At 47.2% G+C, this 26,989-nt stretch overlaps 1 protein-coding gene across 1 annotated transcript in view; it reads left to right on the plus strand.

The window, feature by feature from the left end:
* Positions 1–26,290, plus strand: part of LOC142906691 (uncharacterized) — an 81,457-nt gene extending 55,167 nt beyond the window's left edge. Inside the window, exons 2-3 of the mRNA XM_076055015.1 lie at positions 18,871–20,084; positions 24,596–26,290. Coding sequence (XP_075911130.1) covers positions 18,922–20,084; positions 24,596–25,928 — 2,496 coding nt within the window. The 5' untranslated portion in view covers positions 18,871–18,921 and the 3' untranslated portion in view covers positions 25,929–26,290. The remainder of the gene's footprint in view (positions 1–18,870; positions 20,085–24,595) is intronic.
* Positions 26,291–26,989: the final 699 nt, after the last annotated feature.

Genomic DNA, 26,989 nt, shown 5'->3' on the forward strand with positions numbered 1-26,989 from the left:
GAAATGGACTTTCGGCTGAAACCGAAACCAGACGAAAAGTTAGAAATGGACTTTCGACCGAAAACTAAACGATGCCGAAAGTTAGGAATGGACTTTCGACCAAAAACTAAACGATGCCGAAAGTTAGAAATGGACTTTCGTCCGAAACCGAAACCAGACCGAAAGTTAGAAATGGACATTCGACCGAAAATTAAACGATGCCGAAAGTTAGAAATGGACTTTCGGCTGAAACCGAAACCAGACGGAAAGTTAGAAATGGACTTTCGACCGAAAACTAAATGATGCCGAAAGTTAGAAATGGACTTTCGGCTGAAACCGAAACCAGACGAAAAGTTAGAAATGGACTTTCGACCGAAAACTAAACGATGCCGAAAGTTAGAAATGGACTTTCAGCCAAAACCGGAACCAGACCCAAAGTTAGAAATGGACTTTCAACCGAAACCGGAACGATGCCGAAAGTTAGAAATGGACTTTCGGCTGAAACCGGAACCAGACCCAAAGTTAGAAATGGACTTTCAACCGAAACCGGAACGATGCCGAAAGTTAGAAATGGACTTTCGACCGAAACCAGACCCAAAGTTAGAAATGGACTTTCGACTGGAACCGGAACGATGCCGAAAGTTAAAAATGGACTTTTGACCGAAACCGAAACCAGGACGAAAGTTAGAAATAGACTTTCAACCGAAAACTAAACGATGCCGAAAGTTAGAAATGGACTTTCAACTGAAACCGAAACCAAACCGAAAGTTAGAAATGGACTTTCGACCGAAAACTAAACGATGCCGAAAGTTAGAAATGGACTTTCGACCGATAACTAAACGATGCCAAAAGTTAGAAATGGACTTTCGACCGAAACCCAAACCAAACCGAAAGTTAGAAATGGACTTTCGACCGAAAACTAAACGATGCCGAAAGTTAGAAATGGACTTTCGACCGAAACAGAAACCAGACCGAAAGTTAGAAATGGACATTTGACCGAAAGCTAAACGATGCCGAAAGTTAGAAATGGACTTTTGGCTGAAACCGAACCAGACGGAAAGTTAGAAATGGACTTTCGACCGAAAACTAAACGATGCCGAATGTTAGAAATGGACTTTCAGCCAAAACCGGAACCAGACCCAAAGTTAGAAATGGACTTTTGGCCAAAACCGGAACGATGCCGAAAGTTAGAAATGGACTTTCGGCTGAAACCGGAACCAGACCCAAAGATAGAAATAGACTTTCAACCGAAACCGGAACGATGCCGAAAGTTAGAAATGGACTTTTGACCGAAACCGGAACGATGCCGAAAGTTAGAAATGGACTTTCAACCGAAACCGGAACGATGCCGAAAGTTAGAAATGGACTTTTGAATGAAACCGGAACCAGACCCAAAGTTAGAAATGGACTTTCAACCGAAACCGGAACGATGCCGAAAGTTAGAAATGAACTTTCGACCGAAAACTAAACGATGCCGAAAGTTAGAAATGGACTTTCGACTGAAACCGAAACCAGACCGAAAGTTAGAAATGGACTTTTGACCGAAACCGGAACGATGCCGAAAGTTAGAAATGGACTTTCGACTGAAACCGAAACCAGACCGAAAGTTAGAAATGGACATTCGACCGAAAACTAAACGATGCTGAAAGTTAGAAATGGACTCTCGGCTGAAACCGAAACCAGACGGAAAGTTATAAATGGACTTTCGACCGAAAACTAAACGATGCCGAAAGTTAGAAATGGACTTTCAGCCAAAACCGGAACCAGACCCAAAGTTAGAAATGGACTTTCAACTGAAACCGGAACGATGCCGAAAGTTAGAAATTGACTTTCGGCTGAAACCGGAACCAGACCCAAAGTTAGAAATGGACTTTCAACCGAAACCGGAACGATGCCGAAAGTTAGAAATGGACTTTCGACCGAAACCAGACCCAAAGTTAGAAATGGACTTTTGACCGAAACCGGAACGATGCCGAAAGTTAGAAATAGACTTTCAACCGAAAACTAAACGATGCCTTAAGTTAGAAATGGACTTTCGACTGAAACCGAAACCAGACCGAAAGTTAGAAATGGACTTTCGACCGAAAACTAAACGATGCCGAAAGTTAGAAATGGACTTTCGACCGAAAACTAAACGATGCCGAAAGTTAGAAATGGACTTTCGACCGAAAACTAAACGATGCCAAAAGTTAGAAATGGACTTTCGACCGAAACCCAAACCAAACCGAAAGTTAGAAATGGACTTTCGACCGAAACCGGAACGATGCCTAAAGTTAGAAATGGACTTTCGGCTGAAACCGAAACCAGACGAAAAGTTAGAAATGGACTTTCGACCGAAAACTAAACGATGCCGAAAGTTAGGAATGGACTTTCGACCAAAAACTAAACGATGCCGAAAGTTAGAAATGGACTTTCGTCCGAAACCGAAACCAGACCGAAAGTTAGAAATGGACATTCGACCGAAAATTAAACGATGCCGAAAGTTAGAAATGGACTTTCGGCTGAAACCGAAACCAGACGGAAAGTTAGAAATGGACTTTCGACCGAAAACTAAACGATGCCGAAAGTTAGAAATGGACTTTCGGCTGAAACCGAAACCAGACGAAAAGTTAGAAATGGACTTTCGACCGAAAACTAAACGATGCCGAAAGTTAGAAATGGACTTTCAGCCAAAACCGGAACCAGACCCAAAGTTAGAAATGGACTTTCAACCGAAACCGGAACGATGCCGAAAGTTAGAAATGGACTTTCGGCTGAAACCGGAACCAGACCCAAAGTTAGAAATGGACTTTCAACCGAAACCGGAACGATGCCGAAAGTTAGAAATGGACTTTCGACCGAAACCAGACCCAAAGTTAGAAATGGACTTTCGACTGGAACCGGAACGATGCCGAAAGTTAAAAATGGACTTTTGACCGAAACCGAAACCAGGACGAAAGTTAGAAATAGACTTTCAACCGAAAACTAAACGATGCCGAAAGTTAGAAATGGACTTTCAACTGAAACCGAAACCAGACCGAAAGTTAGAAATGGACTTTCGACCGAAAACTAAACGATGCCGAAAGTTAGAAATGGACTTTTGACCGATAACTAAACGATGCCAAAAGTTAGAAATGGACTTTCGACCGAAACCGAAACCAAACCGAAAGTTAGAAATGGACTTTCGACCGAAAACTAAACGATGCCGAAAGTTAGAAATGGACTTTCGACCGAAACCGAAACCAGACCGAAAGTTAGAAATGGACATTTGACCGAAAGCTAAACGATGCCGAAAGTTAGAAATGGACTTTTGGCTGAAACCGAACCAGACGGAAAGTTAGAAATGGACTTTCGACCCAAAACTAAACGATGCCGAATGTTAGAAATGGACTTTCAGCCAAAACCGGAACCAGACCCAAAGTTAGAAATGGACTTTCAACCGAAACCGAAACGAAGCCGAAAGTTAGAAATGGACTTTCGGCTGAAACCGGAACCAGACCCAAAGTTATAAATGGACTTTCGACCGAAACCGGAACGATGCCGAAAGTTAGAAATGGACTTTCGACCAAAACCGAAACCAGACCGAAAGTTAGAAATTGACTTTCAACCGAAACCGGAACGATGCCGAAAGTTAGAAATGGACTTTCGACCGAAACCGAAACCAGACCGAAAGTTAGAAATGGACTTTCAACCGAAACTGAAACCAGACCGAAAGTTAGAAATGGACTTTCAGCCGAAACCGGAACCAGACCCAAAGTTAGAAATGGACTTTCAACTGAAACCGGAACGATGCCGAAAGTTAGAAATGGACTTTCGGCTGAAACCGAAACCAGACGGAAAGTTATAAATGGACTTTCGACTGAAAACTAAACGATGCCGAAAGTTAGAAATGGACTTTCAGCCAAAACCGGAACCAGACCCAAAGTTAGAAATGGACTTTCAACCGAAACCGGAACGATGCCGAAAGTTAGAAATTGACTTTCGGCTGAAACCGGAACCAGACCCAAAGTTAGAAATGGACTTTCAACCGAAACCGGATCGATGCCGAAAGTTAGAAATGGACTTTTAGCCGAAACCGGAACCAGACCCAAAGTTAGAAATGGACTTTCAACTGAAACCGGAACGATGCCGAAAGTTAGAAATGGACTTTCGGCTGAAACCGAAACCAGACGGAAAGTTATAAATGGACTTTCGACTGAAAACTAAACGATGCCGAAAGTTAGAAATGGACTTTCAGCCAAAACCGGAACCAGACCCAAAGTTAGAAATGGACTTTCAACCGAAACCGGAACGATGCCGAAAGTTAGAAATTGACTTTCGGCTGAAACCGGAACCAGACCCAAAGTTAGAAATGGACTTTCAACCGAAACCGGAACGATGCCGAAAGTTAGAAATGGACTTTCGACCGAAACCAGACCCAAAGTTAGAAATGGACTTTCGACTGAAACCGGAACGATGCCGAAAGTTAAAAATGGACTTTTGACCGAAACCGAAACCAGGACGAAAGTTAGAAATAGACTTTCAACCGAAAACTAAACGATGCCGAAAGTTAGAAATGGACTTTCGACCGAAACCGAAACCAGACCGAAAGTTAGAAATGGACTTTCGACCGAAAACTAAACGATGCCGAAAGTTAGAAATGGACTTTCGACCGAAAACTAAACGATGCCAAAAGTTAGAAATGGACTTTCGACCGAAACCCAAACCAAACCGAAAGTTAGAAATGGACTTTCGACCGAAACCGGAACGATGCCTAAAGTTAGAAATGGACTTTCGGCTGAAACCGAAACCAGACGAAAAGTTAGAAATGGACTTTCGACCGAAAACTAAACGATGCCGAAAGTTAGAAATGGACTTTCGTCCGAAACCGAAACCAGACCGAAAGTTAGAAATGGACATTCGACCGAAAATTAAACGATGCCGAAAGTTAGAAATGGACTTTCGGCTGAAACCGAAACCAGACGGAAAGTTAGAAATGGACTTTCGACCGAAAACTAAACGATGCCAAAAGTTAGAAATGGACTTTCGACCGAAACCCAAACCAAACCGAAAGTTAGAAATGGACTTCCGACCGAAACCGGAACGATGCCTAAAGTTAGAAATGGACTTTCGGCTGAAACCGAAACCAGACGAAAAGTTAGAAATGGACTTTCGACCGAAAACTAAACGATGCCGAAAGTTTGAAATGGACTTTCGGCCAAAAACTAAACGATGCCGAAAGTTAGAAATGGTCTTTCGTCCGAAACCGAAACCAGACCGAAAGTTAGAAATGGACATTCGACCGAAAATTAAACGATGCCGAAAGTTAGAAATGGACTTTCGGCTGAAACCGAAACCAGACGGAAAGTTAGAAATGGACTTTCGACCGAAAACTAAACGATGCCGAAAGTTAGAAATGGACTTTCGGCTGAAACCGAAACCAGACGAAAAGTTAGAAATGGACTTTCGACCGAAAACTAAACGATGCCGAAAGTTAGAAATGGACTTTCAGCCAAAACCGGAACCAGACCCAAAGTTAGAAATGGACTTTCAACCGAAACCGGAACGATGCCGAAAGTTAGAAATGGACTTTCGGCTGAAACCGGAACCAGACCCAAAGTTAGAAATGGACTTTCAACCGAAACCGGAACGATGCCGAAAGTTAGAAATGGACTTTCGACCGAAACCAGACCCAAAGTTAGAAATGGACTTTCGACTGGAACCGGAACGATGCCGAAAGTTAAAAATGGACTTTTGACCGAAACCGAAACCAGGACAAAAGTTAGAAATAGACTTTCAACCGAAAACTAAACGATGCCGAAAGTTAGAAATGGACTTTCAACTGAAATCGAAACCAGACCGAAAGTTAGAAATGGACTTTCGACCGAAAACTAAACGATGCCGAAAGTTAGAAATGGACTTTCGCCCGATAACTAAACGATGCCAAAAGTTAGAAATGGACTTTCGACCGAAACCCAAACCAAACCGAAAGTTAGAAATGGACTTTCGACCGAAAACTAAACGATGCCGAAAGTTAGAAATGGACTTTCGACCGAAACCGAAACCAGACCGAAAGTTAGAAATGGACATTCGACCGAAAGCTAAACGATGCCGAAAGTTAGAAATGGACTTTTGGCTGAAACCGAACCAGACGGAAAGTTAGAAATGGACTTTCGACCGAAAACTAAACGATGCCGAATGTTAGAAATGGACTTTCAGCCAAAACCGGAACCAGACCCAAAGTTAGAAATGGACTTTCAACCGAAACCGAAACGATGCCGAAAGTTAGAAATGGACTTTCGGCTGAAACCGGAACCAGACCCAAAGTTATAAATGAACTTTCGACCGAAACCGGAACGATGCCGAAAGTTAGAAATGGACTTTCGACCAAAACCGAAACCAGACCGAAAGTTAGAAATTGACTTTCAACCGAAACCGGAACGATGCCGAAAGTTAGAAATGGACTTTCGACCGAAACCGAAACCAGACCGAAAGTTAGAAATGGACTTTCAACCGAAACTGAAACCAGACCGAAAGTTAGAAATGGACTTTCAGCCGAAACCGGAACCAGACCCAAAGTTAGAAATGGACTTTCAACTGAAACCGGAACGATGCCGAAAGTTAGAAATGGACTTTCGGCTGAAACCGAAATCAGACGGAAAGTTATAAATGGACTTTCGACCGAAAACTAAACGATGCCGAAAGTTAGAAATGGACTTTCGACCGAAAACTAAACGATGCCAAAAGTTAGAAATGGACTTTCGACCGAAACCCAAACCAAACCGAAAGTTAGAAATGGACTTTCGACCGAAACCGGAACGATGCCTAAAGTTAGAAATGGACTTTCGGCTGAAACCGAAACCAGACGAAAAGTTAGAAATGGACTTTCGACCGAAAACTAAACGATGCCGAAAGTTAGAAATGGACTTTCGTCCGAAACCGAAACCAGACCGAAAGTTAGAAATGGACATTCGACCGAAAATTAAACGATGCCGAAAGTTAGAAATGGACTTTCGGCTGAAACCGAAACCAGACGGAAAGTTAGAAATGGACTTTCGACCGAAAACTAAACGATGCCAAAAGTTAGAAATGGACTTTCGACCGAAACCCAAACCAAACCGAAAGTTAGAAATGGACTTCCGACCGAAACCGGAACGATGCCTAAAGTTAGAAATGGACTTTCGGCTGAAACCGAAACCAGACGAAAAGTTAGAAATGGACTTTCGACCGAAAACTAAACGATGCCGAAAGTTTGAAATGGACTTTCGGCCAAAAACTAAACGATGCCGAAAGTTAGAAATGGTCTTTCGTCCGAAACCGAAACCAGACCGAAAGTTAGAAATGGACATTCGACCGAAAATTAAACGATGCCGAAAGTTAGAAATGGACTTTCGGCTGAAACCGAAACCAGACGGAAAGTTAGAAATGGACTTTCGACCGAAAACTAAACGATGCCGAAAGTTAGAAATGGACTTTCGGCTGAAACCGAAACCAGACGAAAAGTTAGAAATGGACTTTCGACCGAAAACTAAACGATGCCGAAAGTTAGAAATGGACTTTCAGCCAAAACCGGAACCAGACCCAAAGTTAGAAATGGACTTTCAACCGAAACCGGAACGATGCCGAAAGTTAGAAATGGACTTTCGGCTGAAACCGGAACCAGACCCAAAGTTAGAAATGGACTTTCAACCGAAACCGGAACGATGCCGAAAGTTAGAAATGGACTTTCGACCGAAACCAGACCCAAAGTTAGAAATGGACTTTCGACTGGAACCGGAACGATGCCGAAAGTTAAAAATGGACTTTTGACCGAAACCGAAACCAGGACAAAAGTTAGAAATAGACTTTCAACCGAAAACTAAACGATGCCGAAAGTTAGAAATGGACTTTCAACTGAAATCGAAACCAGACCGAAAGTTAGAAATGGACTTTCGACCGAAAACTAAACGATGCCGAAAGTTAGAAATGGACTTTCGCCCGATAACTAAACGATGCCAAAAGTTAGAAATGGACTTTCGACCGAAACCCAAACCAAACCGAAAGTTAGAAATGGACTTTCGACCGAAAACTAAACGATGCCGAAAGTTAGAAATGGACTTTCGACCGAAACCGAAACCAGACCGAAAGTTAGAAATGGACATTCGACCGAAAGCTAAACGATGCCGAAAGTTAGAAATGGACTTTTGGCTGAAACCGAACCAGACGGAAAGTTAGAAATGGACTTTCGACCGAAAACTAAACGATGCCGAATGTTAGAAATGGACTTTCAGCCAAAACCGGAACCAGACCCAAAGTTAGAAATGGACTTTCAACCGAAACCGAAACGATGCCGAAAGTTAGAAATGGACTTTCGGCTGAAACCGGAACCAGACCCAAAGTTATAAATGAACTTTCGACCGAAACCGGAACGATGCCGAAAGTTAGAAATGGACTTTCGACCAAAACCGAAACCAGACCGAAAGTTAGAAATTGACTTTCAACCGAAACCGGAACGATGCCGAAAGTTAGAAATGGACTTTCGACCGAAACCGAAACCAGACCGAAAGTTAGAAATGGACTTTCAACCGAAACTGAAACCAGACCGAAAGTTAGAAATGGACTTTCAGCCGAAACCGGAACCAGACCCAAAGTTAGAAATGGACTTTCAACTGAAACCGGAACGATGCCGAAAGTTAGAAATGGACTTTCGGCTGAAACCGAAATCAGACGGAAAGTTATAAATGGACTTTCGACCGAAAACTAAACGATGCCGAAAGTTAGAAATGGACTTTCAGCCAAAACCGGAACCAGACCCAAAGTTAGAAATGGACTTTCAACCGAAACCGGAACGATGCCGAAAGTTAGAAATTGACTTTCGGCTGAAACCGGAACCAGACCCAAAGTTAGAAATGGACTTTCAACCGAAACCGGAACGATGCCGAAAGTTAGAAATGGACTTTCGACCGAAACCAGACCCAAAGTTAGAAATGGACTTTCGACTGAAACCGGAACGATGCCGAAAGTTAAAAATGGACTTTTGACCGAAACCGAAACCAGGACGAAAGTTAGAAATAGACTTTCAACCGAAAACTAAACGATGCCGAAAGTTAGAAATGGACTTTCGACTGAAACCGAAACCAGACCGAAAGTTAGAAATGGACTTTCGACCGAAAACTAAACGATGCCGAAAGTTAGAAATGGACTTTCGACCGAAAACTAAACGATGCCAAAAGTTAGAAATGGACTTTCGACCGAAACCCAAACCAAACCGAAAGTTAGAAATGGACTTTCGACCGAAACCGGAACGATGCCTAAAGTTAGAAATGGACTTTCGGCTGAAACCGAAACCAGACGAAAAGTTAGAAATGGACTTTCGACTGAAAACTAAACGATGCTGAAAGTTAGAAATGGACTTTCGACAAAAAACTAAACGATGCCGAAAGTTAGAAATGGACTTTCGTCCGAAACCGAAACCAGACCGAAAGTTAGAAATGGACATTCGACCGAAAATTAAATGATGCCGAAAGTTAGAAATGGACTTTCGGCTGAAACCGAAACCAGACGGAAAGTTAGAAATGGACTTTCGACCGAAAACTAAACGATGCCGAAAGTTAGAAATGGACTTTCGGCTGAAACCGAAACCAGACGGAAAGTTAGAAATGGACTTTCGACCGAAAACTAAACGATGCCGAAAGTTAGAAATGGACTTTCGGCTGAAACCGAAACCAGACGAAAAGTTAGAAATGGACTTTCGACCGAAAACTAAACGATGCCGAAAGTTAGAAATGGACTTTCAGCCAAAACCGGAACCAGACCCAAAGTTAGAAATGGACTTTCAACCGAAACCGGAACGATGCCGAAAGTTAGAAATGGACTTTCGGCTGAAACCGGAACCAGACCCAAAGTTAGAAATGGACTTTCAACCGAAACCGGAACGATGCCGAAAGTTAGAAATGGACTTTCGACCGAAACCAGACCCAAAGTTAGAAATGGACTTTCGACTGGAACCGGAACGATGCCGAAAGTTAAAAATGGACTTTTGACCGAAACCGAAACCAGGACAAAAGTTAGAAATAGACTTTCAACCGAAAACTAAACGATGCCGAAAGTTAGAAATGGACTTTCAACTGAAACCGAAACCAGACCGAAAGTTAGAAATGGACTTTCGACCGAAAACTAAACGATGCCGAAAGTTAGAAATGGACTTTCGCCCGATAACTAAACGATGCCAAAAGTTAGAAATGGACTTTCGACCGAAACCCAAACCAAACCGAAAGTTAGAAATGGACTTTCGACCGAAAACTAAACGATGCCGAAAGTTAGAAATGGACTTTCGACCGAAACCGAAACCAGACCGAAAGTTAGAAATGGACATTCGACCGAAAGCTAAACGATGCCGAAAGTTAGAAATGGACTTTTGGCTGAAACCGAACCAGACGGAAAGTTAGAAATGGACTTTCGACCGAAAACTAAACGATGCCGAATGTTAGAAATGGACTTTCAGCCAAAACCGGAACCAGACCCAAAGTTAGAAATGGACTTTCAACCGAAACCGAAACGATGCCGAAAGTTAGAAATGGACTTTCGGCTGAAACCGGAACCAGACCCAAAGTTATAAATGAACTTTCGACCGAAACCGGAACGATGCCGAAAGTTAGAAATGGACTTTCGACCAAAACCGAAACCAGACCGAAAGTTAGAAATTGACTTTCAACCGAAACCGGAACGATGCCGAAAGTTAGAAATGGACTTTCGACCGAAACCGAAACCAGACCGAAAGTTAGAAATGGACTTTCAACCGAAACTGAAACCAGACCGAAAGTTAGAAATGGACTTTCAGCCGAAACCGGAACCAGACCCAAAGTTAGAAATGGACTTTCAACTGAAACCGGAACGATGCCGAAAGTTAGAAATGGACTTTCGGCTGAAACCGAAACCAGACGGAAAGTTATAAATGGACTTTCAACCGAAACCGGAACGATGCCGAAAGTTAGAAATTGACTTTCGGCTGAAACCGGAACCAGACCCAAAGTTAGAAATGGACTTTCAACCGAAACCGGAACGATGCCGAAAGTTAGAAATGGACTTTCGACCGAAACCAGACCCAAAGTTAGAAATGGACTTTCGACTGAAACCGGAACGATGCCGAAAGTTAAAAATGGACTTTTGACCGAAACCGAAACCAGGACGAAAGTTAGAAATAGACTTTCAACCGAAAACTAAACGATGCCGAAAGTTAGAAATGGACTTTCGACTGAAACCGAAACCAGACCGAAAGTTAGAAATGGACTTTCGACCGAAAACTAAACGATGCCGAAAGTTAGAAATGGACTTTCGACTGAAAACTAAACGATGCCAAAAGTTAGAAATGGACTTTCGACCGAAACCCAAACCAAACCGAAAGTTAGAAATGGACTTTCGACCGAAACCGGAACGATGCCTAAAGTTAGAAATGGACTTTCGGCTGAAACCGAAACCAGACGAAAAGTTAGAAATGGACTTTCGACTGAAAACTAAACGATGCTGAAAGTTAGAAATGGACTTTCGACCAAAAACTAAACGATGCCGAAAGTTAGAAATGGACTTTCGGCTGAAACCGAAACCAGACGAAAAGTTAGAAATGGACTTTCGACCGAAAACTAAACGATGCCGAAAGTTAGAAATGGACTTTCGACCGAAAACTAAACGATGCCAAAAGTTAGAAATGGACTTTCGACCGAAACCCAAACCAAACCGAAAGTTAGAAATGGACTTTCGACCGAAACCGGAACGATGCCTAAAGTTAGAAATGGACTTTCGGCTGAAACCGAAACCAGACGAAAAGTTAGAAATGGACTTTCGACTGAAAACTAAACGATGCTGAAAGTTAGAAATGAACTTTCGACCAAAAACTAAACGATGCCGAAAGTTAGAAATAGACTTTCGTCCGAAACCGAAACCAGACCGAAAGTTAGAAATGGACATTCGACCGAAAATTAAATGATGCCGAAAGTTAGAAATGGACTTTCGGCTGAAACCGAAACCAGACGGAAAGTTAGAAATGGACTTTCGACCGAAAACTAAACGATGCCGAAAGTTAGAAATGGACTTTCGGCTGAAACCGAAACCAGACGGAAAGTTAGAAATGGACTTTCGACCGAAAACTAAACGATGCCGAAAGTTAGAAATGGACTTTCGGCTGAAACCGAAACCAGACGAAAAGTTAGAAATGGACTTTCGACCGAAAACTAAACGATGCCGAAAGTTAGAAATGGACTTTCAGCCAAAACCGGAACCAGACCCAAAGTTAGAAATGGACTTTCAACCGAAACCGGAACGATGCCGAAAGTTAGAAATGGACTTTCGGCTGAAACCGGAACCAGACCCAAAGTTAGAAATGGACTTTCAACCGAAACCGGAACGATGCCGAAAGTTAGAAATGGACTTTCGACCGAAACCAGACCCAAAGTTAGAAATGGACTTTCGACTGGAACCGGAACGATGCCGAAAGTTAAAAATGGACTTTTGACCGAAACCGAAACCAGGACAAAAGTTAGAAATAGACTTTCAACCGAAAACTAAACGATGCCGAAAGTTAGAAATGGACTTTCAACTGAAACCGAAACCAGACCGAAAGTTAGAAATGGACTTTCGACCGAAAACTAAACGATGCCGAAAGTTAGAAATGGACTTTCGCCCGATAACTAAACGATGCCAAAAGTTAGAAATGGACTTTCGACCGAAACCCAAACCAAACCGAAAGTTAGAAATGGACTTTCGACCGAAAACTAAACGATGCCGAAAGTTAGAAATGGACTTTCGACCGAAACCGAAACCAGACCGAAAGTTAGAAATGGACATTCGACCGAAAGCTAAACGATGCCGAAAGTTAGAAATGGACTTTTGGCTGAAACCGAACCAGACGGAAAGTTAGAAATGGACTTTCGACCGAAAACTAAACGATGCCGAATGTTAGAAATGGACTTTCAGCCAAAACCGGAACCAGACCCAAAGTTAGAAATGGACTTTCAACCGAAACCGAAACGATGCCGAAAGTTAGAAATGGACTTTCGGCTGAAACCGGAACCAGACCCAAAGTTATAAATGAACTTTCGACCGAAACCGGAACGATGCCGAAAGTTAGAAATGGACTTTCGACCAAAACCGAAACCAGACCGAAAGTTAGAAATTGACTTTCAACCGAAACCGGAACGATGCCGAAAGTTAGAAATGGACTTTCGACCGAAACCGAAACCAGACCGAAAGTTAGAAATGGACTTTCAACCGAAACTGAAACCAGACCGAAAGTTAGAAATGGACTTTCAGCCGAAACCGGAACCAGACCCAAAGTTAGAAATGGACTTTCAACTGAAACCGGAACGATGCCGAAAGTTAGAAATGGACTTTCGGCTGAAACCGAAACCAGACGGAAAGTTATAAATGGACTTTCAACCGAAACCGGAACGATGCCGAAAGTTAGAAATTGACTTTCGGCTGAAACCGGAACCAGACCCAAAGTTAGAAATGGACTTTCAACCGAAACCGGAACGATGCCGAAAGTTAGAAATGGACTTTCGACCGAAACCAGACCCAAAGTTAGAAATGGACTTTCGACTGAAACCGGAACGATGCCGAAAGTTAAAAATGGACTTTTGACCGAAACCGAAACCAGGACGAAAGTTAGAAATAGACTTTCAACCGAAAACTAAACGATGCCGAAAGTTAGAAATGGACTTTCGACTGAAACCGAAACCAGACCGAAAGTTAGAAATGGACTTTCGACCGAAAACTAAACGATGCCGAAAGTTAGAAATGGACTTTCGACCGAAAACTAAACGATGCCAAAAGTTAGAAATGGACTTTCGACCGAAACCCAAACCAAACCGAAAGTTAGAAATGGACTTTCGACCGAAACCGGAACGATGCCTAAAGTTAGAAATGGACTTTCGGCTGAAACCGAAACCAGACGAAAAGTTAGAAATGGACTTTCGACTGAAAACTAAACGATGCTGAAAGTTAGAAATGGACTTTCGACCAAAAACTAAACGATGCCGAAAGTTAGAAATGGACTTTCGTCCGAAACCGAAACCAGACCGAAAGTTAGAAATGGACATTCGACCGAAAATTAAATGATGCCGAAAGTTAGAAATGGACTTTCGGCTGAAACCGAAACCAGACGGAAAGTTAGAAATGGACTTTCGACCGAAAACTAAACGATGCCGAAAGTTAGAAATGGACTTTCGGCTGAAACCGAAACCAGACGAAAAGTTAGAAATGGACTTTCGACCGAAAACTAAACGATGCCGAAAGTTAGAAATGGACTTTCAGCCAAAACCGGAACCAGAACCAAAGTTAGAAATGGACTTTCAACCAAAACCAGAACAATGCCGAAAGTTAGAAATGGACTTTCGGCTGAAACCGGAACCAGACCCAAAGTTAGAAATGGACTTTCAACCGAAACCGGAACGATGCCGAAAGTTAGAAATGGACTTTCGACCGAAACCAGACCCAATGTTAGAAATGGACTTTCGACTGGAACCGGAACGATGCCGAAAGTTAAAAATGGACTTTTGACCGAAACCGAAACCAGGACGAAAGTTAGAAATAGACTTTCAACCGAAAACTAAACGATGCCGAAAGTTAGAAATGGACTTTCAACTGAAACCGAAACCAGACCGAAAGTTAGAAATGGACTTTCGACCGAAAACTAAACGATGCCGAAAGTTAGAAATGGACTTTCGACCGAAAACTAAACGATGCTAAAAGTTAGAAATGGACTTTCGACCGAAACCCAAACCAAACCGAAAGTTAGAAATGGACTTTTTCGACCAAAAACTAAACGATGCCGAAAGTTAGAAATGGACTTTCGACCGAAACCGAAACCAGACCGAAAGTTAGAAATGGACATTTGACCGAAAGCTAAACGATGCCGAAAGTTAGAAATGGACTTTCGGCTGAAACCGAACCAGACGGAAAGTTAGAAATGGACTTTCGACCGAAAACTAAACGATGCCGAATGTTAGAAATGGACTTTCTGCCAAAACCGGAACCAGACCCAAAGTTAAAAATGGACTTTCAACCGAAACCGAAACGATGCCGAAAGTTAGAAATGGACTTTCGGCTGAAACCGGAACCAGACCCAAAGTTATAAATGGACTTTCGACCGAAACCGGAACGATGCCGAAAGTTAGAAATGGACTTTCAACCAAAACCGAAACCAGACCGAAAGTTAGAAATTGACTTTCAACCAAAACCGGAACGATGCCGAAAGTTAGAAATGGACTTTCGACCGAAACCGAAACCAGACCGAAAGTTAGAAATGGACTTTCAACCGAAACTGAAACCAGACCGAAAGTTAGAAATGGACTTTCAACCGAAACCGAAACCAGACCCAAAGTTAGAAATGAACTTTCAACTGAAACCGGAACGATGCCGAAAGTTAGAAATGGACTTTCGGCTGAAACCGAAACCAGACGGAAAGTTAGAAATGGACTTTCGACCGAAAACTAAACGATGCCGAAAGTTAGAAATGGACTTTCAGCCAAAACCGGAACCAGACCCAAAGTTAGAAATGGACTTTCAACTGAAACCGGAACGATGCCGAAAGTTAGAAATGGACTTTCGGCTGAAACCGGAACCAAACCCAAAGTTAGAAATGGACTTTCAACCGAAACCGGAACGATGCCGAAAGTTAGAAATGGACTTTCGACCGAAACCAGACCCAAAGTTAGAAATGGACTTTCGACTGGAACCGGAACGATGCCGAAAGTTAAAAATGGACTTTTGACCGAAACCGAAACCAGGACGAAAGTTAGAAATAGACTTTCAACCGAAAACTAAACGATGCCGAAAGTTAGAAATGGACTTTCAACTGAAACCGAAACCAGACCGAAAGTTAGAAATGGACTTTCGACCGAAAACTAAACGATGCCGAAAGTTAGAAATGGACTTTCGACCGAAAACTAAACGATGCTAAAAGTTAGAAATGGACTTTCGACCGAAACCCAAACCAAACCGAAAGTTAGAAATGGACTTTTTCGACCGAAAACTAAACGATGCCGAAAGTTAGAAATGGACTTTCGACCGAAACCGAAACCAGACCGAAAGTTAGAAATGGACATTTGACCGAAAGCTAAACGATGCCGAAAGTTAGAAATGGACTTTCGGCTGAAACCGAACCAGACGGAAAGTTAGAAATGGACTTTCGACCGAAACCGATACGATGCCGAAAGTTAGAAATGGACTTTCGGCTGAAACCGGAACCAGACCCAAAGTTAAAAATGGACTTTCGACCGAAACCGGAACGATGCCGAAAGTTAGAAATGGACTTTCGACCAAAACCGAAACCAGACCGAAAGTTAGAAATTGACTTTCAACCAAAACCGGAACGATGCCGAAAGTTAGAAATGGACTTTCGACCGAAACCGAAACCAGACCGAAAGTTAGAAATGGACTTTCAACCGAAACTGAAACCAGACCGAAAGTTAGAAATGGACTTTCAACCGAAACCGAAACCAGACCCAAAGTTAGAAATGGACTTTCAACTGAAACCGGAACGATGCCGAAAGTTAGAAATGGACTTTCGGCTGAAACCGAAACCAGACGGAAAGTTAGAAATGGACTTTCGACCGAAAACTAAACGATGCCGAAAGTTAGAAATGGACTTTCAGCCAAAACCGGAACCAGACCCAAAGTTAGAAATGGACTTTCAACTGAAACCAGAACGATGCCGAAAGTTAGAAATGGACTTTCCGCTGAAACCGGAACCAGACCCAAAGTTAGAAATGGACTTTCAACCGAAACCGGAACGATGCCGAAAGTTAGAAATGGACTTTCGACCGAAACCAGACCCAAAGTTAGAAATGGACTTTCGACTGAAACCGGAACGATGCCGAAAGTTAAAAATGGACTTTTGACCGAAACCGAAACCAGGACGAAAGTTAGAAATAGACTTTCAACCGAAAACTAAACGATGCCGAAAGTTAGAAATGGACTTTCGACTGAAACCGAAACCAGACCGAAAGTTAGAAATGGACTTTCGACCGAAAACTAAACGATGCCGAAAGTTAGAAATGGACTTTCGACCGAAACCCAAACCAAACCGAAAGTTAGAAATGGACTTTCGACCGAAAACTAAACGATGCCGAAAGTTAGAAATGGACTTTCGGCTGAAACCGAACCAGACGGAAAGTTAGAAATGGACTTTCGACCGAAAACTAAACGATGCCGAATGTTAGAAATGGACTTTCAGCCAAAACCGGAACCAGACCCAAAGTTAGAAATGGACTTTCAACCGAAACCGAAACGATGCCGAAAATTAGAAATGGACTTTCGACCGAAACCGAAACCAGACCGAAAGTTAGAAATGGACTTTCGGCTGAAACCGGAACCAGACCCAAAGTTAGAAATTGACTTTCGGCTGAAACCGAAACCAGACCAAAAGTTAGAAATGGACTTTCAACTCAAATCGGAACGATGCCGAAAGTTAGAAATGGACTTTCAACCGAAACCGGAACGATGCCGAAAGTTAGAAATGTACTTTCGACCGAAGCCGAAACCAGACCGAAAGTTAGAAATGGACTTTCAACCGAAACCGAAACCAGACCCAAAGTTAGAAATGGACTTTCAACTCAAATCGGAACGATGCCGAAAGTTAGAAATGGACTTGCGACCGAAATCGAAACCAGACCGAAAGTTAGAAATGGACTTTCGACCGAACACTAAACGATGCCGAAAGTTAGAAATGGACTTTCGACCGAAACCGGAACGATGCCGAATGTTAGAAATGGACTTGCGACCGAAATCGAAACCAGACCGAAAGTTAGAAATGGACTTTCGACCGAATCCGGAACGATGCCGAAAGTTGCCACGTGCCAACCTTGTGTGGGCCTCTGGACGGCTCGGTATGAGCGGTTCCTGGTGCGGCCGTGTCTAAGCGCACTCTGCGGCTCTCCGGGTAAAGTCATCGCGTAGCAGGTGTGAGCAATCACAAGTCTCCCAGTGACCCGGGTGCTGTCGCTGGGTCCACTATCTACCCCCCCACCACTTCTCTCTCTCCCCCCTGCATCTGAGGCCTGCTATGTCGCCTCGTGGTCACGGCAGAGGTCTCGACTACTGCAGCAGTAGCACAGCAATCATCGTCATCACCTGACTATGATTGCTGTGCGTTGCGATCGGAACGTCGTGGTCTGCGATTGTTGTGCCGACTACCGTGATGACTTTACCCGGAGAGCCACTGAGTGTGGATTCCTGCAGTCACGAAAGCTGCAAAATTGTGATTTTGTGTGTGAGTGGTGAACGTCTCCACTGGGGAGAGACAAAGGCGGCCGGGCGTGGTGCTGGCCACCCACCCCTTCTGTGTGTGCCACAGTGCCGGTAACCTTCACAGGCGCTGCTGCTTGCTAACGGCACTTGCGTCGACAGTCTGTTAAGGCTACACGGGGGGTCTTTGTCTGTGTGTCTATAGGGCATTGCTGCTGCTACTCGTGACTAACAGCACTTGTCCCTAACGAGCTTTGTCTCCCGTGTCTCCCCGTGTCTCCCCGTGTCTCTGTCTCCCCGTGTCTCCCCGTGTCTCTGTCTCCCCGTGTCTCCCCGTGTCTCCCCGTGTCTCCTTGTGTCTCTGTGTCCCCATGTATCCCGTGTCTCCCCGTGTCTCCCCGTGTCTCCCCGTGTCTCCCCGTGTCATCCCCGTGTCTCCCCGTGTCTCTGTGTCCCCGTGTCTCCCCGTGTCATCCCCGTGTCTCCCCGTGTTTCCCCGTGTCTCCCAGTGTCTCCCCGTGTCTCCCCGTGTCTCTGTGTCCCCGTGTCTCACCGTGTCTCCCCGTGTCTCCCCGTGTCTCCCCGTGTCATCCCCGTGTCTCCCCGTGTCTCCCAGTGTCTCCCCGTGTCTCCCCGTGTCTCTGTGTCCCCGTGTCTCACCGTGTCTCCCCGTGTCTCCCGTGTCTCCCCGTGTCTCCCCGTGTCTCCCCGTAGTACCCCCCCCCCCCGCCACCGGGTTGGTCCAGACGCAGGCCCAGTGGAGCCATGTCGCCCAGGAAGAAGTCGACTCACCGCAAGAAGAAATCCGGCACCGCCGATGCCGCCGCCACCGCCGCCGCCGCCGCCGTGAGCAACGCGGAGGGGGACTCCTCGGCTGACGACGCCGGCGACGACCGCGTGGCCGTGCCGGGGCTGCGTCACCGCGTGCCGCGCCGGCTGCTGGCGGCGCACGTCCTGCTGGAGCGCGTGCCGGCGCCGGCGCCGGCGTCGGCGTCGGCGTCGTCGGAGTCGTCGGAGTCGGAGTCGTCCGGCAGAGCCCTCTCGCCCAGCGTCGGCGGCTCCGCCAGCCTCCGGGCCGGCGCCAACAGCCGAGCCGGCGGCGGCGGCGGCGGCGGCGGCGCGGCGGCGGCGGTGGGCAGCCCCCCGCCCTGCGGCCCGCCGGAGGGCGAGGGCCTGCGCGCGGTGCGGGTGCGGCGGGCGCCGGACGCGGCGCTGCAGGCCACCGTGGCCGTGCCGTTCCGCTACTCGAGCTACGACGGAGCCCTGGACGTGAACGCGAGGCTCATCCGCGCCTTCGGCGCCTTCCCGTACCCGACGCGCGAGCGAGCCCTGGCGCTGGCGCGCCGGGTCGGCGCCGCCGTCGCCGGCGTGCGGGCGTGGTTCGAGGCCCAGCGCCTCAAGCACGGCATCAGCTGGACGCCGGAGGAGGTGCTGGAGGCCCGGCTGCGGCTGCGCGCCGACGACGACGCCGCCGCCGACGACGACGACGACGACGACGACTCGGACGACGCCGGAGGCGGTGACGTGGAGCCGGAGGAGCTCGGCACCGGACAGCCCGGCGACTCCGGCCTGGGTCTCGGTGCGGCGGCATCAAAAGGCGGCGGCGCCCACGGCGGCCGCGCCGGCGGGGGCTACGGCGCGGCCGCCGGCGTGGACGCCGGCGGTGCCGCCGTAGTCCCCGCCGGCGCCGCCGCCGGCGCCGCCGCCGGCACCGTCGCCTACGACGTCAAGCAGAAGATCCTGTGGGAGAGCTTCGGGCGGTCGGCGTACGTGGACCCGGCGGAGTGCCGGCGGCTGTCCCGGGAGACGGGGATGATCCCGCAGGCGGTGCAGAGGTGGTTCAAGAAGAAGCGAGCTTACAGCGCCCGCGCCTGGCAACAGCTCCCACGGAGCAAGAGGGCACCATGGCATCGGAACGTCAGCGGGAGGCAAGGCCACACCCCACCGCCGCTAGCGCCGGCCATGCCGGAGACGCTGAGAGTCTGGGTTCACTCCCTGGGTCTGGGTGTCTCTCTCTCAGTGGGGTTCACTAAGCCAGAGACACTGAGGGTCTGGGTTCAATCCCTGGGTCTGGGTGTCTCTCTCTCAGTGGGGTTCACTAAGCCAGAGACACTGAGAGTCTGGGTTCACTCCCTGGGTCTGGGTGTCTCTCTCTCTCAGTGGGGTTCACTAAGCCAGAGACACTGAGAGTCTGGGTTCAATCCCTGGGTCTGGGTGTCTCTCTCAGTGGGGTTCACTAAGCCAGAGACACTGAGAGTCTGGGTTCACTCCCTGGGTCTGGGTGTCTCTCTCAGTGGGGTTCACTAAGCCAGAGACACTGAGAGTCTGGGTTCACTCCCTGGGTCTGGGTGTCTCTCTCTCAGTGGGGTTCACTAAGCCAGAGACACTGAGAGTCTGGGTTCACTCCCTGGGTCTGGGTGTCTCTCTCTCAGTGGGGTTCACTAAGCCAGAGACACTGAGAGTCTGGGTTCAATCCCTGGGTCTGGGTGTCTCTCTCTCTCAGTGGGGTTCACTAAGCCAGAGACACTGAGAGTCTGGGTTCAATCCCTGGGTCTGGGTGTCTCTCTCTCAGTGGGGTTCACTAAGCCAGAGACACTGAGAGTCTGGGTTCAATCCCTGGGTCTGGGTGTCTCTCTCTCTCTCAGTGGGGTTCACTAAGCCAGAGACACTGAGAGTCTGGATTCAATCCCTGGGTCTGGGTGTCTCTCTCAGTGGGGTTCACTAAGCCAGAGACACTGAGGGTCTGGGTTCAATCCCTGGGTCTGGGTGTCTCTCTCAGTGGGGTTCACTAAGCCAGAGACACTGAGAGTCTGGGTTCAATCCCTGGGTCTGGGTGTCTCTCTCTCAGTGGGGTTCACTAAGCCAGAGACGCTGAGGGTCTGGGTTCACTCCCTGGGTCTGGGTGGAGATCCGGAGTGGTCTCTACGTAACTGCATCTCTATGGGTCTCTGTGTCTGTATCTCTATGGGTTTCTACGTTTCTCTGTGGGTCTATTTGGGTCTCTATGTGTCTGTGTATCTTTATGGGTTTCTGGGTCTTTATGTGTCTATGTGTATCTCTGTGTATCTCTGTGGGTCTCTGTGGGTCTCTATGTGTCTATGTGTATCTCTGTGTATCTCTGTGTATCTCTATGGGTCTTTATGTGTCTCTGATTTTGTCCCACTCCTCTTTGCAGATCTTCTCCAAGTCATGAAGGTTTCGAGGCTGACGTTTGGCAACTCGAACTTTCAGCTCCCTCCACAGATTTTCTATGGGATTAAGGTCTGGAGACTGGCTAAGCCACTCCAGGACCTTAATGTGCTTCTTCTTGAGCCACTCCTTTGTTTCCTTGGCCGTATGTTTTGGGTCATTGTCATGCTGGAATACCCATCCACGACCCAATTTCAATGCCTTGGCTGAGGGAAGGAGGTTCTCACCCAAGATTTGACGGTACATGGCCCCGTCCATCGTCCCTTTCATGTGGTGAAGTTGTCCTGTCCCCTTAGCAGAAAAAACACCCCCAAAACATAATGTTTCCACCTCCATGTTTGACAGTGGGGATGGTGTTCTTGGGGTCATAGGCAACATTCCTCCTCCAAACACGGCGAGTTGAGTTGATGCCAAAGAGCTCCATTTTGGTCTCATCTGACCACAACACTTTCACCCAGTTGTCCTCTGAATCATTCAGATGTTCATTGGCAAACTTCAGACGGGCATGTATATGTGCTTTCTTGAGCAGGGGGACCTTGCGGACGCTGCAGGATTTCAGTCCTTCACGGCGTAGTGTGTTACCAATTGTTTTCTTGGTGACTATGGTCCCAGCTGCCTTGAGATCATTGACAAAATCCTCCCGTGTCGTTCTGGGCTGATTCCTTACCGATCATTGCAACTCCACGAGGTGAGATCTTGCATAGAGCCCCAGGCCGAGGGAGATTGACAGTTCTTTTGTGTTTCTTCCATTTGCGAATAATCGCACCAACTGTTGTCACCTTCTCACCAAGCTGCTTGGCAATGGTCTTGTAGCCCATTCCAGCCTCGTGTAGGTCTACAATCTTGTCCCTGACATCCTTGGAGAGCTCTTTGGTTTTGGCCATGGTGGAGAGTTTGGAATCTGATTGATTGATTGCTTCTGTTGACAGGTGTCTTTTATACAGGTAACAAGCTGAGATTAGGAGCACTCCCTTTAAGAGTGTGCTCCTAATCTCAGCTCGTTACCTGTATTAAAGACACCTGGGAGCCAGAAATCTTTCTGATTGAGAGGGGGTCAAATACTTATTCCCCTCATTAAAATGCAAATCAATTTATAACATTTTTGACATGCATTTCTAGATTTAAAGCTTTCGTGACTGCAAGGATCCATACTCTTTGGTTCTATTGGGTAAAGTCACGTAGGTAAAAAATGAAATAACAAAAATCACGACGTTTCGGCCACAACACAAGCGGCCTTCATCAGGTGAAAGGACGAGACTGACTGAAGGCCGCTTGTGTTGTGGCCGAAACGTCGTGATTTTTGTTATTTTATTTTTTACCTACGTGACTTTACCCAATAGAACCAAAGAGTATTTTTGACATGCGTTTTTCTGGATTATAATTGTTGTTATTCTGACTCTCACTGTTCAAATAAACCTACCATTAAAATTATAGACTGATCATTTCTTTGTCAGTGGGCAAACGTACAAAATCAGCAGGGGATCAAATACTTGTTTCCCTCACTGTATCTCTATGTGTCTCTATGTGTATCTCTATGGGTCTCTATGTGTCTGTATGGGTCTCTATGTATCTGTATGGGTCTCTGTATCTCTACGGGTCTCTATGTGTCTCTATGTGTATCTCTATGGGTCTCTATGTATCTCTATGGGTCTCTGTATCTCTATGGGTCTCTATGTATCTCTATGGGTCTCTATGTATCTCTATGGGTCTCTATGTGTCTATGTGTATCTCTGTGGGTCTCTATGTATCTCTATGGGTCATTATGTGTCTATGTGTGTCTCTATGTATCTCTGTGTTTCTCTATGGGTCTCTATGTATCTCTATGTATCTCTGTGTATCTCTATGGGTCTCTATGTATCTCTGTGTATCTCTATGGGTCTGTATGTGTATCTCTATGTATCTATGTGTATCTCTATGGGTCTCTATGTGTGTCTCTATGTATCTCTGTGTATCTCTATGGGTTTCTATGTGTGTCTCTATGTATCTCTGTGTATCTCTATGTATCTCTATGTATCTCTGTGTATCTCTATGGGTCTCTATGTGTATCTCTATGTATCTCTGTGTATCTCTATGGGTCTCTATGTGTGTCTCTATGTATCTCTGTGTATCTCTATGGGTCTCTATGTGTGTCTCTATGTATCTCTGTGTATCTCTATGTATCTCTATGTATCTCTGTGTATCTCTATGGGTCTCTATGTGTCTCCATGTATCTCTATGTATCTCTGTGTGTCTCTATGTATCTCTGTGTATCTCTATGTGTCTCTCTGTGTATCTCTATGTATCTCTATGGGTCTCTGTGTATCTCTATGGGTCTCTGTGTGTCTCTATGTGTCTCTATGTATCTTTATGTGTGTCTCTATGTATCTCTGTGTATCTCTATTTATCTCTATGGGTCTCTATGTGTGTCTCTATGTATCTCTATGTATCTCTGTGTATCTCTATGTATCTCTATGTATCTCTGTGTATCTCTATGTGTCTCTATGTATCTCTGTGTATCTCTATGGGTCTCTGTGTATCTCTATGGGTCTCTATGTATCTCTATGGGTCTTTATGTGTATCTCTGTGTATCTCTATGTATCTCTATGTATCTCTATGGGTCTCTATGTGTATCTCTATGTATCTCTATGTATCTCTATGGGTCTCTATGTGTATCTCTATGTGTCTCTATGTATCTCTATGTGTATCTCTATGGGTCTCTATGTGTATCTCTATGTATGTCTATGTATCTCTATGTGTGTCTCTATGTATCTCTACGGGTCTCTATGTGTATCTCTATGTATCTCTGTGTATCTCTATGTATCTCTATGGGTCTCTATGTGTACCTCTATGTATGTCTATGTATCTCTATGTATCTCTGTGTGTCTCTGTGTATCTCTGTGTATCTCTATGTATCTCTATGTATCTCTATGTGTCTCTATGTATCTCTGTGTATCTCTATGTATCTCTGTGTATCTCTATGTATCTATATGTATCTCTGTGTATCTCTATGTGTCTCTATGTATCTCTGTGTGTCTCTATGGGTCTTTGTGTATCTCTATGTATCTCTATGGGTCTCTATGTGTATCTCTATGTATGTCTATGTATCTCTGTGTATCTCTGTGTGTCTCTATGTATCTCTGTGTATCTCTGTGGGTCTCTGTGTATCTCTGTGTATCTCTATGTATCTCTGTATCTCTATGTATCTCTGTGTATCTCGGCAAGCCGAGAGAACTTCCTCCTGACTTTGTCTCCGTCCGTCGCTCCACCGCAGGTTCATCCGAGCCGAGGAGGCCGGAACCCTCCCGGCAAACGGCGATCGGAGCGGACCGCCGGCTCCGGCGGCTCCGCCGGCCCCGTCGCCGTCGGCGGCTGCGCCGGCGGCGCCGGCGACGGGCAAGCGGTGGTCGTGGACGCAGCAGAAATCGGCACGCACGACGTGGCAGCGGGAGCTGCTGCAGGTGAACTACGCGGCAAACCCCTACCCCTCGGAGGAGACCATCGCCTGCCTCGCCAACGAGGTCGGCCTCAAGCCGCACCAGGTCAAGAAGTACTTCTCCAACCGCCGCTACACCCTCAAGCTCGCCAGGGAGTCCGGCGCCGGCGGCGGCACCGGCGGCGGCACCGGCGGCACTGGCGGCGGTGGTTTTGGTGGCCGCCGCGGTGGCGGCGGCGGTGCCGGCGGTCACTCCGGTGGTGGCGGTCACTCCGGCACCGTGGGTCACGCCGTGGGTCACGCCGGTGGTGGCGGTGATTTTGGCACCGTGAGTCACGCCGTGAGTCACTTCGGTGGTGGCGGTGACTCCGGCACCGTGAGTCACTTCGGCACCGTGAGTCACGCCGTGGGTCACTTCGGCAATGTGAGTCACTCCGGTGGTGACGGTGACTTCGGCGCCGTGAGTCACTCCGGTGGTGGCGGTGACTTCGGCGCCGTGAGTCACGCCGTGAGTCACGGCACCGGCACCGTGAGTCACGTCTCCGGCGCCGGCGACGGCAGCCGGGGACGCCGGTCGCGCCGCACCAAGAACTACATCGGCGGCAAGAAGACGTCCGAGCAGCTGCTGATCCTGAACCGGGCGTTTGCCGAGTCGCGGTCGCCCTCGCCGGCGCTCTGCGCCAGCCTGGCGCGGGAGACGCGCCTGCCGCTGGCCACGGTGCGGAACTTCTTCAACAAGAAGCGCTACAAGCAGATGCACGCCAAGAGCCGCACCCGGCGACGGCACGCCTGGTGGGGAGGCGGGGGGGGGGCATCGCGGGGAGGGGGCCCGGCGGGCGGCGGCGACGGTGGTGGCGATGATGGCGGTGATGGCGGTGATGGCGGTGATGGCGGCGGTGATGGCGGCGGTGATGGCGGTGAACTCGGCGGGAGCGCCGAGTTCGCCACGGTCGCCCAGCCGGGCAGCGTCGTCACCCTGCCGGGCGTCGTTGCCATGGTCACCCAGCCGGGCGTCGTTGCCATGGTCACCCAGCCGGGCGTCGTTGCCATGGTCACCCAGCCCGGCAGCGTCGTCACCGCCGCCGCCGCCACGGTGGCCCGCTGGCACGAGTCCAGCGGGCGAGACGGAGTGCTCGTCATGGACACGGGGAGTGGCGGCGGCGGCCGATGAGGGAGCGGCCCCCCACAGAGACGGAGGATTGGGGGGGGGGGGGCAGAGTGATGGGGGGGGCAAAATGGGGAGAGGAGGGGAGGGAGGGCGGGGGGGCTGGGGGTTGCGTTGCCGTTCCGGGTTGCGTGCGGGTTGCGTGCGGGTTGCGTTGCGTGTGGGTTGCGTGCGGATTGCGTGCGGGTTGCATTGTCGTTCCGGGTTGCGTGCGGGTTGCGTGCGGGTTGCATTGTCGTTCCGGGTTGCGTGCGGGTTGCGTTGCGTGCGGGTTGCGTTGCCGTTCTGGGTTGCGTGCGGGTTGCGTGCGGGTTGCGTTGTCCTTCCGGGTTGCGTTCCAATAAATGGGCAGTTTCTTTTAATTTCCACCTAAATTTTACCGCTCATTACCTCAAGCTAAACGAGTTTTCTTAGTCAATTACCTCCTCGTGCACCTAGCCTGGCACAGCAGTCAACTCATGGCACCTGCTGGGTCTCTCACGTGACCTCCTGCCAGCAGCAGAGAGCCTTTGACCACCTCACGTCGTGACGGCCTCAAAGTGCACCTAGCCTGGCACGAGAGCCGCGGTGACGTCACCGGTTGGTGCGAGCAAAGTGGCTCCAGCCATACTCTTTGGTTCTATTGGGTAAAGTCACGTAGGTAAGAGCTTTTAACAGACAACGGGACAAGAAGTCACAGCTCATTGAGACGCTGACCTTCCTCAAAAGATGCCGTGATCACAAGGTAATACCCATCGCTTTCACACTCACTTCTGCTGCTGTATCTTCTCCAAATTCTAAACAGATTCTGCTGAAGGCCAGCCTATCTTCAATCTCAGAGAGGATAAGGCTACTCCGATTTGAACTCGATACTTTAGACAGGACTCTCCTACAAGCTCATTTAATGTTAACACAAAAAATGTCACCTTCTGATTGGAATCATGTAGACAACATGACTGCTTCTTCTGCTGAGTCACTGTCAGTCAAATGTAAAGCTAACCTGATTTCTAAATTCAACCACCTATCAAAGAAGAACCCAGTTCCACATATAACAAAACTAGATGTTAACAAAATCGTCATTAATCAGA

The sequence above is a fragment of the Petromyzon marinus genome, chromosome 69, assembly GCF_048934315.1.
Source record: "Petromyzon marinus isolate PM22_M1 ecotype Great Lakes invasive population chromosome 69, UKy_Petmar_22M1.pri1.0, whole genome shotgun sequence".
NCBI lineage: Eukaryota > Metazoa > Chordata > Hyperoartia > Petromyzontiformes > Petromyzontidae > Petromyzon > Petromyzon marinus.